The following is a 17,000-nucleotide window of genomic DNA, read 5'->3' as shown; positions in this document are numbered from 1 at the left end:
TGGAGAACTAGTACAGTGTTATGGGTAAAAGTTCCTCCCAGTTCTGGAGGCTGACTGACCAGGGTTCAGATCTTGGCTCTGTCACTTTGGGGAAGTGATTCCACCTTCTGAATCTAGTCCCTCATCTATAAGATGGAGATGTTAAAAGAGGGTTGAGGTGAGGTTCTTAGCATAGCGTCTGGCATATAGTAAATGCTCAATAAATGCCACTTGTTATTACTAGTGTGTAGTGTCACTGTGCTATTTTGGCCAGTACTGTGGGCATAGCAGGAATTGAGGACTCTGCATAAATGGATGAATCCCTGGGCACTCAAACAGGGGTTCTCTAGGAAGTTTAGAGCAGAGAGTCCCAGGCCAAGAAAATGTGTAGTTATATGGCCAGGAGTTGGGAGTTGTGTGTGATTCATTTTCTTAGAGCTACAGATTTAAGCAGAATTGGAATTTTTTTTTTTTAAGATTTTATTTATTTATTTGACAGAGAGAGAGCGAGAGAGGGAACACAAGCGGGGAGGGGGGATGGGAGAGGGAGAAGCAGGCCTCCCGCAGAGTGGGGAGCCCGATGTGGGGCTCGATCCTAGGACCCTGGGATCATGACCTGAGCCGAAGGCAGACATTTAATGACTGAGCCACCCAGGCGCCCCGCAGAATTAGAAATTTATGTGAATTCCTGGACCGTAGATTTCCATACAGGTCATTAAGAGAAAGAGAGGCGTGAGGGGGTGTTTTTCATGTTTTTATGCAAGGCTCCCTATGCAGAGGAGACCAGTGGTCCTTGGAAACTTAAGCCTTTAGGAAGTTGGGTTGAGACACCATCGGATGCAGAGGGATCCAGGTCGGGGCTCAACTTGTAATCCAGATGCCTAGTATTCTGAGGCTCTCCTTATATAATATATGCCCATTCCCAGCCTTTCCAGGACCAGGAGTGGGCATGTGGCTTTAGAATCTCTGGGGGTATTTGAAAAGAAGGAGCAACAGTAAGATACAGTAACTGTGACGTTCGATAGGGCGGCTAATATTTGCTGAGGACTTACTTTGTGCCCTACTTTGTGCTGTGGTCTCACTTACTTCATAGGAGCTGTGCCAGGTAGGAATGATTCTGACCCCTACCTGACAGAGAAAGTAAAGCTCAGTGAAGTTAACCACATTTGCCCAGAGTAACATGGTCAGTAAATGGGAGAGGAGGGACATAAGCCACATCTCTACCTGTTCTTTTTCATCACTCACCCCTCTAGGGTCCTAGCTCTGTCAGGTTAGAGCCAGCTCCTTTACCCCTTCCCAGGACCTGACCAATAGCCCAAGTAGCTCATATCTCAGAATGCTTGTGTTAGGTGTTTGCAGATAGTCACCCTGGCTACAGGTCTGAGCTCAGTTGCCCAAGAGGGAGGACATAGTTGGCCCTATGAGATCATTATCTCTTTTCTCAAGTATTGGTATTCTTTGTCCCTTTCCTTTGCCCTGTCAGCATTTTCTCCCATCCTCTACTCCATTGAGCTAGTTACAGAAGTGGTAACAAGGTTTTCAAGGAGGACAGTCAGACCTGTAACAGTTCCTTCCTAAGGCCTTCTTTATGTGGCCAGGCTGTGGTCTTATTCCTGGGGAGTGCCCTTCTGGGTCAAGAGGGGAAACCTGGCTCATCTCCACAGACTTAGGCTATCACACTCTGGGGTGGGAAGAAGACGTCACCAGATCACTATATCATGGAGCAGCTGGGGAGACTTCCCGGAAGAGGGCAGGTTTAAGCAGTCCAGAATTTGGGTGCCTGGGTGGCTCAGTCAGTTAAGTGTCTGCCTCTGGCTCAGGTCATGATCCCAGACCAGAGTCCTGGGATCGAGCCCCGAGTCAGGCTCCCTGCTCAGTGGGGAGTCTGCTTCTCCCTCTCTCTCTCTCTTCCCCTCCCCCTGCTCCTTCTCTTGCTCACTCTCTCAAATAAATAAATAAATAAATAAACAAACAAACAAACAAATAAATAAATCTTAAAAATAAAGGGCACCTGAGTGGCTCAGTCGTTAAGCATCTGCCTTCGGCTCAGGTCATGATCCCAGGGTCCTGGGATCGAGCCCCGCATCGGGCTCCCCGCTCTGCGGGAAGCCTGCTTCTCCCTTTCGCACTCCCCCTGCTTGTGTTCCCTCTCTCGGTATGTCTCTCTCTGTCAAATAAATAAAATCTTAAAATAAAAATAAAAATAAAGCTATGCTAAAAAAAAAAACAGCAGGTGTTTAGTAAATGCATTCTTTCTATATGCCTGGCCACGTCCCATTCTTTATTAGCTCATTGGATCTCAGGACAACACTGTGAATTGGGTACTGTAATTATCTCCAAAAGTTTTCAGGTGAGGAAATCATTGCTCAGTGAGGTTCAAGGTGACTTGCCCAGGGTCTAGCGACTAAGTTGGAGAGTCCAGAGCCCAAACTGGTAACCATCATATTCCACTGTCATCCCCTGTCAGGAAGGAGCCTCTTTTGATAGGGGAAAGGGGGTGTGGGTAGAGGCTGTGAAGATAATGAATGGGGATACAGCAAGAAGGTCAGGCCTGGGGACAGCAGGAGGAGCTCAGATTCCAGAGTAGCAGGTTTGGCTGATGACGAGCCACAGCAGGTGTTGGAAAGTAGGAGGGATGGAACCAGGAAAAATTACTCTGGCAGTAGGGTGAGTGCATTGGGTCTCACCAATACGAAGGACAAGCTTAGGGGTCATGGAAGGAGAAGGGAGAGGACATTGGAGCTGAAGGAGCAGACTATAGGTAGCACTCCTGGGTCTCCCTGGCTCCCCTGACATTTCCTTTTGTTCCCTCTGCAGCCATCGTCAGCCAGTGGCAGCAGGAGTCCAAAGAGAAGGTGGTATCCCTCCTGCTGTCCCACCTGCCCCTGCTTCAGCCAGGTAACACAGAGGCCAAGTCTGAGTACATGAGGCTGCTGCAGAAAGTGCTGGCCTACTCGATCGAGAGCAATGCCTTCATCGAGGAGAGCCGCCAGCTGCTCTCTTACGCCCTCATCCACCCGGCCACCACACTGGAGGACCGCAATGCACTGGCCCTCTGGCTGAGCCACCTGGAAGAGCGGCTGGCTAGCGGCTTCCGCACCCGGCCTGAGCCCACGTACCACTCACGCCAAGGCTCAGATGAGTGGGGGAGCCCTGCAGAGCTGGGCCCTGGGGAGGCAGGGCCAGGCTGGCAGGACAAGCCACCCCGGGAAAATGGACACGTGCCCTTCCACCCATCCAGCTCAGTGCCGCCAGCCATAAACAGTATTGGGAGCAACGCAAATGCAGGTGAGAGAGTGGGGGTTCCAGGAGGCCATGCCTACTTGAAAAAGGTCATACTGGGCTCTTGACTCGCTCTTTGGCCTTGGGCAAGTCACATAATCTCTCTGGACCTCAGCTTTATGAGGCCGTGCAGAACTTGTGAACTGGCGTTCCGGGAGACGTATCTGACCTGCAGACATGTCTTGTTGAGCCCAAAGTGAAACTTTGGTTTTGTCTTGTTATATGTTAAAATAAATTTGGTGACATAAGAAATGGGGAATTTTCCCCTAATAATCCAGATTTCAGTTTCTCTTAAAAGTTAAAAAAAAAATCTGACAACTCAAGTCCTATAATCCTGTAGTAACAGTAAGATGGGGCTGAATATTGTGTCCCCCCCTTAAAATACATGTGCCCCAGTTGGCCGGTGCCCCTGCCACCTTCCTTTGGGCATGTCCGATACCTTCCGGACCTCTGAAAGCATTGAGTTACTGGCCATAATCTAAGGTCCCTTCCAGCTTAGACATTGTGGATTTGTGCATATGGCTTCAGCTAACAGCACTGTTTCTGAGAAATCTGTGTTTGTAAGCCTGTTTATGTAAGATGTAATTCACACTGTAAGGTATTAATAATAGTAGGTAACATTGTTGAGCGTTGACTGTGCTGTAAGCACTTTTCTGACGTGATCTCATTTAATCCTTGTCGCAACTTTATCATCAGCCCCATTCTAGAGATGACACTGAGACTCGGAGAGGTGAAGTCATGTGTTCAAGGTTATACGCAGAACAAGTAGTGGAATGGTCCAAAGTTCAGACCCAGGCAGTCTGACACCAGAGTCTGCCCCTGGTGACTACGCTGTCCTCCAACTAAGTGGTCTGGAAAGGGCTGTGTTGGTCAGCACCCCAGAGGCTGGGGTGAGCAAGAGGAGCTGGTATTCTAATGAATTTTTGAAATATTAGTTGAAATGAACAGGATAAGGGAAAGTGGCATTTCCAAGGCTTGGTGAGGTAATATTACCTGACTCCAGGTGTGAGAGGTTTCCAAGATTTAACCTCAGCATGGCTGGTCCCCTTTGGCTGGCTGGTAGTGGTTAAAGCAAGCCAAGAATGAGTGGCAGTAAAATGTCATCCATCCAGCGGGTGGGGCGACCCTGGGTCTCCTGTTGGCACCTGGTACACATCCTTGATGCCCTGAGCCTCTTTCTTCCCCCACTTTCATATGGATGTCCTGGCCACCTGCCTCCCTCTCAGGTGCTGGTAAGAATCAAGGAAAACAGAGGGATAGGAGAGCACTTCTTCATCTCTAGCAACCCAAAGTGTGTTAGACCTTGTTTTATAGTCTCAGAGCATCACAGTTTCTGGGTCCAAATTGGGAAAATATATTAATAAGGATAAATCTAGCTAAGATTATTGAGCATTCAGTCTTTTTCAAAAGCTGTCCTGAGAACTTTACACATATAAATTCTTTGGCTGAGTCACAGAAAAGTCACCTGCCCCAGGTAGTATAGCCAGAATTTAAATCCAGGCAATCTGGCTCCACAGCTCATACTTTTAACTGCTGTTTTACATTGCCTCCACCTAAAAGTGACCCTGCCATAGATGCTCGGACCTCATCAAGGGGAGGGTTTACCCATGTAGGGTGCCCATACATTACTTCCTCCCTCCAATGGGGACAGCAGCTATTAAAGGACTGAGCTGGAGCAACGTCAGAACGGTTGAACCAGAAGAGAGAAAGGAATTGGGCCTTCCAGGTAGAGGACACAGCATGAAATGAAGTCACAGGGGTGGCAAATTGGAGTATTCAGACAGGTCTGGCTGGGATGGAGAGATGCAAGGATTTAAATGAGTAATAGCAGTAGCAGACATTCATGTTTATTGTGTGCCTACCCCTGTGCCAAGGACATTACTTGGAAATGGAGGCAGAGGGGGCAGACAGAGTGACTTGCCCAGGATCATAAAGTTAATAGGTGACAGAGCCAGAATTTTAGTGCAGGTCTGTCTTGACTCCCAAATCTCAGTATATTAGGGCCACATTCTGGGGGCCTTGAAGGATAGGGTGAAGCTTTTCAACTTCAGGCAGTTGCAGGAAACAGGAAACCATTAAAATATTTTTGAGTGGGGAGCAAGGATTGGCCTGTAGGGGCAGGCAGGGTGGGTTTGGGGTGCTGCCAAGGACAGACCAGGGTTTCTTGGAGAGTGTGAGGCCCTGGATCTCCAGCATTCCTGTTTTTATAGCTCTCATGCTGTGGCCGGCCTCCACCCCAGTGCCTGGCCAAGCAGGACTCCTCAGGAACTGCACGATCACTCCAATCAGGATAATTTCCTGCCCTCTCAGCCTTGCCTGCTTCCTTCTTGGCTGAGAAGGGAAGAGGAGGAGGCCACAGGCACCAAGACAGGCAAAAGAAAAAAAAAGCCTATACCGAGTCCCATGGGACCCAAAAGGTGCCGTTTTCTGGGAATCCAGACACTTGGAAGAAGCCATGAGAAGAGGACCCCAGAGGTCACAGGCAGAGGTGGAGGCTGGCCTGAGGGGGTGGATCAGTGCACTGCCCTGTCCTTCAGGTGACTTCCTGGCTAGGAGCATAGATTTTGTCACAGATGGAGGAAGGTGGTTTGGGGCCTGTACCAGGTTGGTTGTCCTTCCTGGGTTGAGTTTTGGTGGAGCACTGGCAGGAATCCCAGCCTTTCCATCAGAAACAAGGCTAGAGTTCTTCCATTGCTGCCTCCCAACTCCCTGTGGCACCTGGGGCAAAGTGCTTCTGTTCCCTGAGCCTTGGTGTTCTCACCTTCCCAGGGGAGGCTTTGTGGCTTTGTGTCCTTGTCTTTTTATTTGACTTTGGGTACTTTTGAATTCCCTGTGTCAAGCTCAGAGGCGCCCTTAGCACCCTTAGGATGGACCATGGGTGCCCTCCTTTGGGCTTCTATGAAACCGAGGGCTCTTGTGTATCATGCCCTGCACCTCATCCTGGCGACGCAGAAATGATTGAGCGGGGTTGCTATTCCTGCAACTGCTAAAAATTGAAAAGCTTCACCCTATCCTTCAAGGCCCGCCCGGAATGTGGCCCTAATATACATGAGCCCAGAGTCCAGTGTAGGAGGCGGGCTGGTGATGGAAGTAGTAAATGCTAGGCTTGAGGCAGTAACACAGGGCCCCAGGGCGTGCAGAGGAAGGAGTCACAGAAAAGCTAACACTCGAGTGAAGAGTGAAGGCTGAAGTGGCTGGGAGGGAAGGGTGGAAGAGCAGTGAGTTTAGGCAGAGGGAGTAGTTACGTGGAAAGGTCTGGAAGCTCGTGGAACCTGCCTTGTCCTGAGGATGGTTAAAATCAAGTTGGAACCCTTTTCCTACCTCAGGAATGGGATGAATGGAGAGTATGAAACATCTTGTGGAAGAAGCCCTGGATTCACCCTGAGTCACTGGGCCTCATGGGTGGCTGATTTTAGCTCAGTTCAGGAAAAATCTTTGGGAGGTGGTGAGGCCCAATGACAGGGATGTCAAAGAAGCAGTTTATGTATTTCATTAATTCATTTACTTTACAAATGCTAATGAAGCAGCTCCTCCGGGCCAGGCCCCACTATAATTACTGAGGATACAGTGATCTTTAAGACAGGACAAGTCTCTGTTGTCACAGATCTTGTGTTGTAGCAGGGGTGTGCCATTCATAAGCATGTACACAAATAACTAGGTAAAATCACGCCAGGTTATGGTAGGTGCTATAAGGAAGCTAAGTAAGAGTCATATGATAGAGTAACCAAGATTGGTTGCAGGCAGCTATTCAGGGAAGGCCTTGGAAGAGATGATGCTTGCTGGAGATGAGACTTTAGGGAGCCAGCTGCTAAGATCAGGAAGACAAGAAGAAAGAGCAAATGCAAAAGTCCTGAGGCTGGACAGCTTGAGTGTTCCAGGAATAAGTAAGGGTTGGTGGGGAAGCAAAAGCTAAAAAGTCTTGAACTGAAGGGTGAGTTGGGGGAGGTGAGAGGTCAGAGATGAGCAGGGCCCAGGTCCCACAGGGCTTTGTAGGTGTGTGAAGTTTGAGTTTTATCCTCAGGGTGAAGGGAAGTCCTAGGTGGGATTTAAAGCAGGGACTAACTTGGTCAGATTTGCATTTTTAGAAGGATCAACGTGGCTTCTGTGAGGTGAATGGACTGTAGGGGGCAAGAATGAAGGCAAGAAACCAGTAGGGAGGCTGCAGCAGTAATTCCAGCAGGGCGCACCAGCTCCAGACCAGGGTGCCGGAAGAGAAAGTGAGGAGACCCCGAGATGTGGTTGGGAGCTTGCTGCTGGGTTGGGCGTGGGGAGGAATGAGGGAACGAGCAATGTCTTGTAGGTGGTTCCCCTCAGACCATAGGGTCCCTTCCTGTTGTTGGATTCTGGGCTCGAGCCGCCGTCCGTGGCACCAACCAGGGGGTATAATCTCCTGTGGTCAGATCTCCAAGCCTGACCTCTTGCCTCTCCCCTTCTGGCCAGGTCTCCCCTGCCAAATTCACCCCAGCCCGCTGAAGCGCTCCATGTCGCTCATCCCCACGAGCCCCCAGGCCCCTGGTGAGTGGCCGAGTCCAGAGGAGCTCGGGGCCCGGGCCGCTTTCACCACGCCCGACCACGCACCCCTCTCGCCCCAGAGCAGCGTGGCCTCCTCTGGCAGTGAGCAGACGGAGGAGCAGGGCTCCAGCCGGAACACTTTCCAGGAGGACGGCAGTGGCATGAAAGGTATGACAGCAGAGGGCAGCACTAGGACTCTCTGAAGAGAGGCTTCTGCATAGCCTAGAGGACAGGAGGGAGCTGTGGCCTTCTGTCCTGTCACCCTGTACCCTACCCTGGGCATGGGCAGGTCTGAGTGGGGAGTGAGTCTCTGCCCTTAGGGCTCAACACTGAGCAGAGAGATCCCTCTGGGCCCTGGTCTGATAGGGGAGAAACCCCTGCTCTCAGACACCCCAGCCTAACAAGGCAACCAGGACACAGCAGTAGCTGATGGGACAGAAGTTCCAGGAAGACCTTTAGGGATACCAGTGAAGTCATCCTAGTACATGACCAATCAAGCAGCTCAGAAGGGTCAGATGTCCTGATAGCAGGGAAGGCCACCTAGAAGGGTGCGACTGGGCAGAAGTGGCTTATGGGGGAGCCTGGGTGGCTCAGTCAGTGAAGCGTCTGCCTTCGGCTCAGGTCATGATCCCGGGGTCCTGGGATCGAGCCCCGTGTCGGGCTCCCGGCTCGGTGGGGAAGCTGTTTCTCCCTCTCCCTCTGCCTGTGCTCCCCCTGCTTGTGCTCTCTCTTTCTCTCTCTCTCTCTCTCTCTCTCAAGTAAATAAATAAAATCTTAAAAAAAAAAATGCCTTATGGACCCTTGGCTTTCCCCTACTTCTCCCAGTTTTCTGCAGTTTCTCATGTGACCTCCGGTTATGTTGTACCCCCTCACTCCCTCTCCCCCCTTCACGGCGGGGTTCCATAGGGCTCAGGAGAAGGTGGTCTGATGCTGGGGCCTCAGCGTTCCACCAAGCATGGACCATTAAAAACTGCACAAAACTGCTCCCACCCCACAACCCTTCCCCTGCCCTGGTCACAAGGGCCAGATTCCCGACCTCTTTCTCTCCTTTTCCACAGATGTGCCCTCATGGCTCAAAAGCCTCCGCTTGCACAAGTACGCGGCCCTCTTCTCACAGATGAGCTACGAGGAGATGATGACGCTGACTGAGCAGCATCTGGAGTCTCAGGTGACGCCAAGGGGAACATCAGGGACGTGTCATGGGCAGCACCATTTTGACGTGGCCCCAGCCTCTGATGTCTCTTCAGGCCTTGTTGGGGCACCCCAAGTACCTCAGCCTCACATTTCCAGCTTCCTCTCCCTTTCTGCCCCTACCACAGAATGTCACCAAAGGTGCCCGCCACAAGATAGCCCTGAGCATCCAGAAGCTGCGTGAAAGGCAGAGCGTCCTCAAGTCCCTGGAGAAGGTGAGGACCTGGTACTCCCATCTCCAAGGCCAGCTGACTGCCCGGTGGCTCTGGGTGGCCTCCCCTGGGCTTCCCCAGCCCTCAGGTCTGACCTCCAGAGGCCCCAGCCCTAGGGAGGCCAAGAGCAAGTTGGATCACAGGGTTCACCTGCCCGTGGCTGAGACGCTTCCCTCCCTTTCTGTCCTGGTCTGTGCCTCCAGACTTTGTTAACTCAATCCCTGCTGTCCCCTTTCACTTTTCCATTTCTGACTGGTGTTTCCGATGGAGCAGAATGTCTCCCTGTGTGCATGATCTCTCTTTCCATTTGGTGGTTTCTCATTCACTCACTCTCCTTTCATATCTGTCTTGATTTGTATTCCTTTTTCCCTTTCCTTGCCTCTTGCTTTCTGGTTCCATCTTTGGTGGGACCCTGAGGCCCCAGCATCAGACCACCTTCTCCTGAGCCCCATGGAATTCCACTTTGAAGGGGGGAAAGCGGGAGTACGTGTATACAGATGGGTACATATATGTGTGTATATGTGAGCTTGTCTTGTCCTTACCTGCCTTCTCTAAGTGCTAGGACACAAGCCTCCACCAGCCCTCTCCAAGCTCTGTCTGATCCCATTTGTGTAGTCATTCTATGTAGCTGTGGGGGTCAGCATGTGACCCTAGATGTGTCCTCCCTACTCAGGATGTGCTGGAAGGCGGGAATCTGCGCAACGCTCTGCAGGAGCTGCAGCAGATAATCATCACCCCCATCAAGGCCTACAGCGTCCTCCAGGCCACTGTGGCTGCTGCCGCCGCCACCACCCCTACTGCCAAGGATGGGAGCCGGGGGGAGCCACCACTGCCAGGTGCTGAGCCTCCCCTGGCTCACCCCGGCACAGACAAGGGCACTGAGGCCAAGGACCCTCCAGCTGCAGAGAGCTACCCCCCTCCACCAGCTCCAGCTCCCACTGATGGCAGTGAACCAGCCCCGGCTCCCGTCGCCGACGGAGACATCCCCAGCCAGTTTACACGGGTGATGGGCAAAGGTGAGACCAGGCAAGGCCCAGCAAGAAGTTCTGGGACAGGGAGCCAAGTGAACCCAGTCATTAGGGATCAAATCCAAGTTAAATGATGGGAGCAGAGCTTTTTAAAGTACCCTGGGGACTAGATCACTTCAGAGAGTGGCTGAGACTGAGTAGCAAGGCCCTGCCCTCAGGTATGTCCCAGTTGATGGTGGGAGACAACCCTTACTTAACCCGCACAGTATCTCCAGCCTGAGCAGAAGGGGGAACAGTGTGTCAGTGGAATTTGTGTACAGTATGAGGCAAATCCGTTGATTCTTTCACAGGAGACTAAAGTCCACAGGATGGGGATGGTGCAACTCATAGTGGGCTTGCCCTTTCCTAAGTCAGCATGGCATAGCCAACTTTACACTTGGGTCCATATCCTTTTAGCTGTGTAACCTGGGGCAAGTGATTCCACCTCTCTGAGCCACTGTGGCGGGCTTTATATATCCTCACAATAGCCAGGTACTGTGCTTCGCACACAGCCGGAACGCATCCAGCCGGAGTGTCCTCTTCCAACTTTTGTGCTGGCCAGCAGGGGCCGAGGGAGCTAGAGTATGGCAGAGGACATGCTGGGGCTAACGTCCCTCCCTCTCCCTTGCCCCTCAGTGTGCACCCAGCTGCTGGTGTCCCGACCAGACGAGGAGAACATCACCAGTTACCTCCAGCTCATTGAAAAGTGCCTGACTCATGAGGTGAGGCCTTCTCTAGGGTCCCAAGAAAGGAAAGGCTGCCTCCATCGCTCTCAGCATCCACATTCCTCATGCGGCCCTCAGGGCCCTGCCCGGCTGGCACCCACCCAGCGTCCCCAGCCCTCATCCCACCAGTGTTGGCTCCAGTGGCTGCTGTGAGCTCTCCTTCTCAGAGCCTTACTACATATTCCTTCTCTGGGGAGCCAGATCCCCCCCCCCCCCCCGCTGGTCCCTTGGCCCTCAGTTCGAATGAGTACACCTCAGGGACGCTTTCACTGGCCCCTCATAGCAGATCAGGCTTCTCGCGCCTCCTGGGCTTCTCCCTCACGGTACTCATCACAGTTCAGATGGCGTGCGTATCTTCTCCCCAGCTGAACCATTAGCTCTCTGTGTGCAGGTTACCTCTGCACCCCAGCATTGCCTAGCACAGAGCAGGCAGGCCGTAAATATTTGAGTGGATGAATGGAAGGCAGATCTGAAAGCACACCCTCCCTGCTTCACGCTCCCAATTCTAGGCGTTCACGGAGACGCAGAAGAAACGGCTGCTGTCCTGGAAACAGCAAGTGCTGAAACTCCTCCGGACCTTCCCACGCAAAGCCGCACTAGAGATGCAGAACTACCGGCAGCAGAAAGGGTGAGTGGGCGGGGGCCGTGGGGACCTTCACTCCCAAAGCCCTTGGTGCTGGACAGGTGGTGCTCAGTGGGCTGATCGCATTCTGGGCTGGGAATTGGTTGTCCTCGTTCAATCACTGGGTGACCTTCCACAAGTCACTCTGTGAAGATTTTCCCAGAAGAAAATCAGGGTGTTCTTACCACTAGAACAGGGTACTGAGCTGGCAGAAGCAACACGTGTCCCCTGTTCTCCCCTGTGTGCAGGGGGCTGTGAGGTCCCTTTTCTCCCCAAATACTAAATATCGCGTTTGAGAATTCAAGTTAGAACTGCTGTAAGTGGATGTGAGGAAACCTTTGTCTGCTCCCATCTCCATCCTGGGGGTACCTTGGGGCAGGAGTACAGAGTGCGTGATACAAGGACTTGGGCAGGGAGTCCTTGTTCAGAGCAGGTCTGTGTTCTGTCCTTCCCATGGGGATTATGACGGGAGAGGTGAGGAAGGGGCGGACAGCGGGGCCCCAACCACCTCAACTGACACCGTGCCTTCTCCTCTCTCACAGCTGGGCGTTCGGCTCCAACTCACTTCCCATAGCTGGCTCTGTGGGGATGGGGGTAGCCCGGCGGACCCAGCGACAGTTCCCCATGCCTCCCCGGGCCCTCCCACCCGGCAGGATGGGCCTTCTGAGCCCTTCAGGCATTGGGGGCATCTCCCCCCGACATGCCCTCACCAGCCCCAGCCTTGGGGGCCAGGGCCGACAGGTGAGCCAGCGGGAAGCGGAGGGCGTGGCACTTCTGGGTTTGGGGTGGTGGTGCCTGGGCTGTGCATGTCCATGTGTTTGCACCTGGGCCCGGCTCAGAGGGGAGAGGCTCCTTTGCCAGCTCCACCGAGCCTGGGCTTGGGCCTCAGGCTTTGGCCTCTTCCTGCTCAGCTCACCACTTTTCTCTTTCCCTGTGCCCTGTGCAGAACCTGTGGTTTGCCAACCCTGGAGGCAGCAACAGCATGCCCAGCCAGAGCCGCAGCTCTGTGCAGCGCACCCACTCCCTCCCGGTCCATTCATCGCCCCAGGCCATTCTCATGTTCCCTCCAGGTAAGCTGCCCCTGTCCTTGCGACTCCGCCTCGGCAGTACTCTCAGGTGGCCCTCCTCTCAATCCCATTCCCACTGTCCTCTCCTTCTACCTCCCACCAGTCTGCACCCATCTTCCCACATCCTGAGTTTTCTTTTACCACCCCGCACTCCCCCACTGCTGTTTTCTTTCTCCGATCCTGCTGCTTTCTCAGTCTTCTGTCTTCCCTTCTCCCAGCCCTACCTCTCCACACCTCTCCCTCCCTGTGTTCACAGCCTTAGTGTCCCTGTTGGTCTCTGTCACCGTCTCCTTAGAGGATCATTAAATACTCAGTTTGGAAGGGGTGGAGGGGACGAGACAGTCAAAGCATCGAGGTTTCTGTGGAGGGGAGTCCTGCCTGTCAGTCCCCTGGGATTCTTTCAGGCAGGAACCAGAGACTTCAGTTCTTAGATCAGGTTCCATACTAAAGGGTCTGTGAGGTGAGACGGCTGTTTTCCTTCAGCTCACAGACGAGTCTAGTGATGAGAGATCAGAATGAGGGTGAAGTGGGCAAAAGGGAGGTTAGGGAAACGCTAGCCCTGCCTTGCTCGTCGAGTGGGGGTGTCCCCTGCCCTGGGCCTGGCCTGCTGCTGGCCACTGAGGCTGCAGAGGCAGAGAAGGCTGGTCTGGAAAGGGCTGCCTCTGGAGAGATCTTCAGTTTGCGGATGGATGGGGCGTCTGGCTGGCTCATCAGTAGAGCATGCAGCTCTTGGTCTCAGGGTTATGAGTTCAACCCCCATGTTGGATGTAGAGTTTTACTTAAAAAAATTTTTTTTAAATTAGATTCGCACGTGACCCTAAGCTCTTCATGACATAAACTGCCAAATCAGTGGGTTTCTTAACTTACGAGATTATGTGAACTGCCATCTGTCAGAGGCAGAGGACCCTGTCCATTGTGTTCATCCTAGCCTAGGGCTTGGCACGTGGTAGGCATTTGTAACTGCTGTAAATGACTGGATGGATGAACTGCGTGAGCAAAAAATTGGAACAGTTCTTTCTACCGGCGTGCTGTGTGCTGAACTGTGTGTCCGGCGGCTTTCCACGCCATCAAATCAGATCCTCCCAGCTGCATACATGAGGGCGCTGGTGGTATTCCCCTATCAGTCATGAATCTGAGACTCAGGTGACTCGCCCAAGGTCAAAAAAAATATTTGCTAAGAAGAGACAGTTAGGTGTCCCGACATGGCCTGAGCTCAGAGTTCACTGGGGATGTGATGACAGGTGAGTCTGGAGGTGGGAGCAGGCTCTTCTGAACTCAGGTAGAAAGCTCAGGCTTTCTCCCCATAGCAGTGAGGGGCCAAGGAAGGGGTTGTAAGCCATGTGGGGTGGGGTCAGGTCTGCTCAGGGAGGTGGGCTGTTTCCCAGACACCAGAACAAGAGGCCCTTGAGAGATGGTTTGAGGACAAGCTCCATGGCTGCTGTCCTGATTTGCCCCATCTGCTGGGCCTGCCCAGATGACATCCTGCCCAGGGGAGCAAGTCCAAGTGGGGATGGGAAAGGTTCTAATTAAGCTTCTGCACCAAGTACAGAGCAGGTCATCAGTCAAGGAGTTGGGGGCTGCCCAGTGCCTGGGGCTGGTGCCCAGACTGCACCTAAGGCAGCATGCAGCGTGTGGCCTCCAGGAAGCCCCCTCAGCTTCCCGTCACTGCCTCGGCCTGCTGGTCAGGCTTGCTTTTCCTTGCTAAGCCTCTGCCCTTGCCATTATTGCCTCTGCCTGCTCCGTGAGACCCCCCAGGCTCGTCTGTGTCCTCCGTCCGTGCCCCGTCATCCTTCCATGGGAGCGTGTGCCGCGTCTTACATGCGGTTTCTCTGTCCCTTGCCCCCCTCCCTCCCTCCTCCTCTTTATCCACCTCCCCCACCCCCCGCACCAGCCCACCCAATCCTTTGTCTCCCAGGTTCTGCTTTCCGCACTCAGTTCAGCCCTCGCCTCTGTTCTTTCTCCCCCTCAGACTGCCCGGTCCCTGGGCCTGACCTGGAGATCAATCCCACTCTGGAGTCTCTGTGTCTGAGCATGACAGAACACGCCTTGGGTGGTGAGCATTTCCTCTTTCCCTGACCCAGCTCCCACCTACCCAGCAGCGTCTCCACCTCTGAACTGAGCAACTCAGAGCATCCTGAGGGGTCCCTAGGGGAGGCCAGCCTCCAGGGAGGGCCTGACTGGGATGACAGACTACCCGAGCGCCTTCTCTTGGGCCTCCCGCCAGTTCCTGATCTTCCTCCCTTCCTCCCTTTCTTACCACAGATGGGACAGACAAAACCTCCACCATCTGACGGGACCCACAGCCCAGCGCACCCATAGGCTCCCTGGGCGGCGGGCGGGGGCCAACCCCCAACGGGCTTCTCCGCGACAGCAAGAGGGTGGGCTGGCTCAGCTATACATTCTAGTATTTTTCTACTCTCTCACCCTTTTAACTTTTGTTTAACATTGGCACACGCCTTGCTCACTCCCAGGCCCGTCGAGGGATCTCTGCTGAGGCTCAGGGAGGTAGGAGGCAGCCAGGATAAACGGGGCAGGGACTGGCCAGCCTGACTGCCCCTCCTTCCCTCCCTCATCCCCCACCTGGCCCCGTCCCACCCCTGCCTCCTCCAGACTGCCGGCCACCCGCCCCTCCTAAGGGAGCAGCTTCCCCCCTATCTTATGGGACCTGCTCAGAACCATCTGACATTTGGGGAGAGAGAAGCAGGGTTGATAACCTGCTCTCCTGGTTGTTATTTGAGACGAGCTAAAGAGAAGGTGGTAGATGAGAGGAGCCTCTCTCTCTCTTTCCTTGCCACCTTCTTCTCCTTCCCCATTCCCACCATTTCCTGAGGATAGGAGCCACCCTCCTTTCACTCACCTCCTTTTGCCCTGTTTATCAGAGGTTCTCTACAATTAATTTCTTAGGCCTATTTAAGATGCATATTTATATAGTTCTTAACGGTTTTTCTCTCTGATCATTCCCTCTCATTTTTAGAATCCCCAGGCCTCTCTCTGAGCCAAGAAAGTGGCAGGGGGAGCCTGAATTTTACGAGGGGAGAGGGCAGAGCCCCCTCCTCCAGACCCCCTCGCCCTTCCCCACTTCCCCCCAGTCCTGGCTCCCCAGAGGCAGAGGTTGAAGGCAGGGAACCAGGGCAGCCAGTGAGGTCAGGAAGTCTGTTGCCTTAACATCCCCTTCCCGCAACCAACACACACCCTTGTCCACTCCCAGGTCTGGTTGCTGAAAGACTTGGGTTAAGGAATAAGGGAAAGGGGATTGTTTGGTTTTTGGTTTCTTTCCCCACCCCTCTTTTCTTTCATCCTTCCCCACCCCCCATTCGGTCATGACCTCACTTAAGTGGAACACTATTATCATAACCCAGAGATTTGTCCCAGCTGTGGAGTCATACAGACCCTCTGGTCTCTGTTCCTGCTGAGGGGTTGTGCTGGGGCCCAGGTGGAGGGAGGGGACTTGGGGGTTCAGACTGTGGGGAAGCCAGGGTCCCCTGTTCCAACCCCCTCTTCCCACTCAACCCACCCACCCCCCCACTGGGACATTCTCAAGCTTTTCACACCGAAAAGGAAAAAAAAAATGTTATTTTTAGATACATTTTATGAATAACTTTTGTTATGAATATGGCTGGTAACCATTGTGTATGTTATTAAAGATACAAAATGTTGGGAAAAAACAAAAAACCAAAAAAAAAAAAAATTTTAAAACCACCGCCCTCCCTGCACTCTCAGCCCATTCCCCAGACCTTCTTGCCTCTGCCCTCCTGGTCTGGACCTCCCTCAGCTCTGAGCCCAGGGAGGGGGAGGAAGCCAGGGGGTGGGGTGGCCCTGGGGATCTGCTAAGGTCCCCACCTCCTCTCCCAGTGCCGGGCTGGGTGGGGTGTCAGGTTTATTTATGTACCTCTTGCACACTCATCAACCTATGCAAGTCCCCCACCCCGGCCCCTCCATGTTTCTGTGCCTTTGCTCATTCCCCTCAAGCTCCCAGGGCTTCTCCAGTCCCCCTCTCCCAGTAGCCCCGGGAAGTGGGATGGACAGGGGCCACCTCGTTTGGAATCAGCAGGGTGTCCCTCTTACAGGACCCTCACCACCTCCCAGCCAGTTCTGTCTTCTTCACTACCCATCAGGGTGAGCTGGCTCTGCCGGCATTGGGAGGTGGTGAGGGACACCCCCCAACACACACACACACACACACAATGGGAGGCAAGAGCTGCCCCCCTCCCCCACCTGACAGCAGAGTGTGCAGGACGCAGGCGGCCCCACTCTGATGGGCAGGACCCTGACCCTCTTCTGCCCCAGCCCCTCCCCAGCCCCCTCCCCCCACCATGATTTCACCCTCCCTCCTATCCCCAGCCCCACTGGCAGAATCAGCTTTGAGTAACTGTACAGTTTTTCTCGCTGTTGGAGAAGACTTG

General features: G+C 53.4%; 1 protein-coding gene across 1 annotated transcript in view; it reads left to right on the top strand.

Annotated features, from left to right (window-relative positions):
• Positions 1 to 15,166, top strand: part of SAMD4B (sterile alpha motif domain containing 4B) — a 36,493-nt gene extending 21,327 nt beyond the window's left edge. The window contains exons 3-13 of the mRNA XM_025854626.2: positions 2,797 to 3,267; positions 7,702 to 7,941; positions 8,832 to 8,941; positions 9,093 to 9,179; positions 9,850 to 10,192; positions 10,820 to 10,905; positions 11,418 to 11,536; positions 12,073 to 12,271; positions 12,477 to 12,600; positions 14,567 to 14,650; positions 14,860 to 15,166. Of these exons, the coding sequence (XP_025710411.1) occupies positions 2,797 to 3,267; positions 7,702 to 7,941; positions 8,832 to 8,941; positions 9,093 to 9,179; positions 9,850 to 10,192; positions 10,820 to 10,905; positions 11,418 to 11,536; positions 12,073 to 12,271; positions 12,477 to 12,600; positions 14,567 to 14,650; positions 14,860 to 14,888 (1,892 nt within the window). The 3' untranslated portion in view covers positions 14,889 to 15,166. The remainder of the gene's footprint in view (positions 1 to 2,796; positions 3,268 to 7,701; positions 7,942 to 8,831; positions 8,942 to 9,092; positions 9,180 to 9,849; positions 10,193 to 10,819; positions 10,906 to 11,417; positions 11,537 to 12,072; positions 12,272 to 12,476; positions 12,601 to 14,566; positions 14,651 to 14,859) is intronic.
• The last annotated feature ends 1,834 nt before the right edge of the window (positions 15,167 to 17,000 follow it).

The sequence above is a fragment of the Callorhinus ursinus genome, unplaced genomic scaffold (assembly GCF_003265705.2).
Source record: "Callorhinus ursinus isolate GAN/ISIS: 27379988/994484 unplaced genomic scaffold, GSC_fseal_2.0 scaffold61, whole genome shotgun sequence".
Lineage (NCBI taxonomy): Eukaryota > Metazoa > Chordata > Mammalia > Carnivora > Otariidae > Callorhinus > Callorhinus ursinus.
Note: the sequence above shows the minus strand (reverse complement) of the source record. Positions and strands in the feature narration are given on the sequence as shown.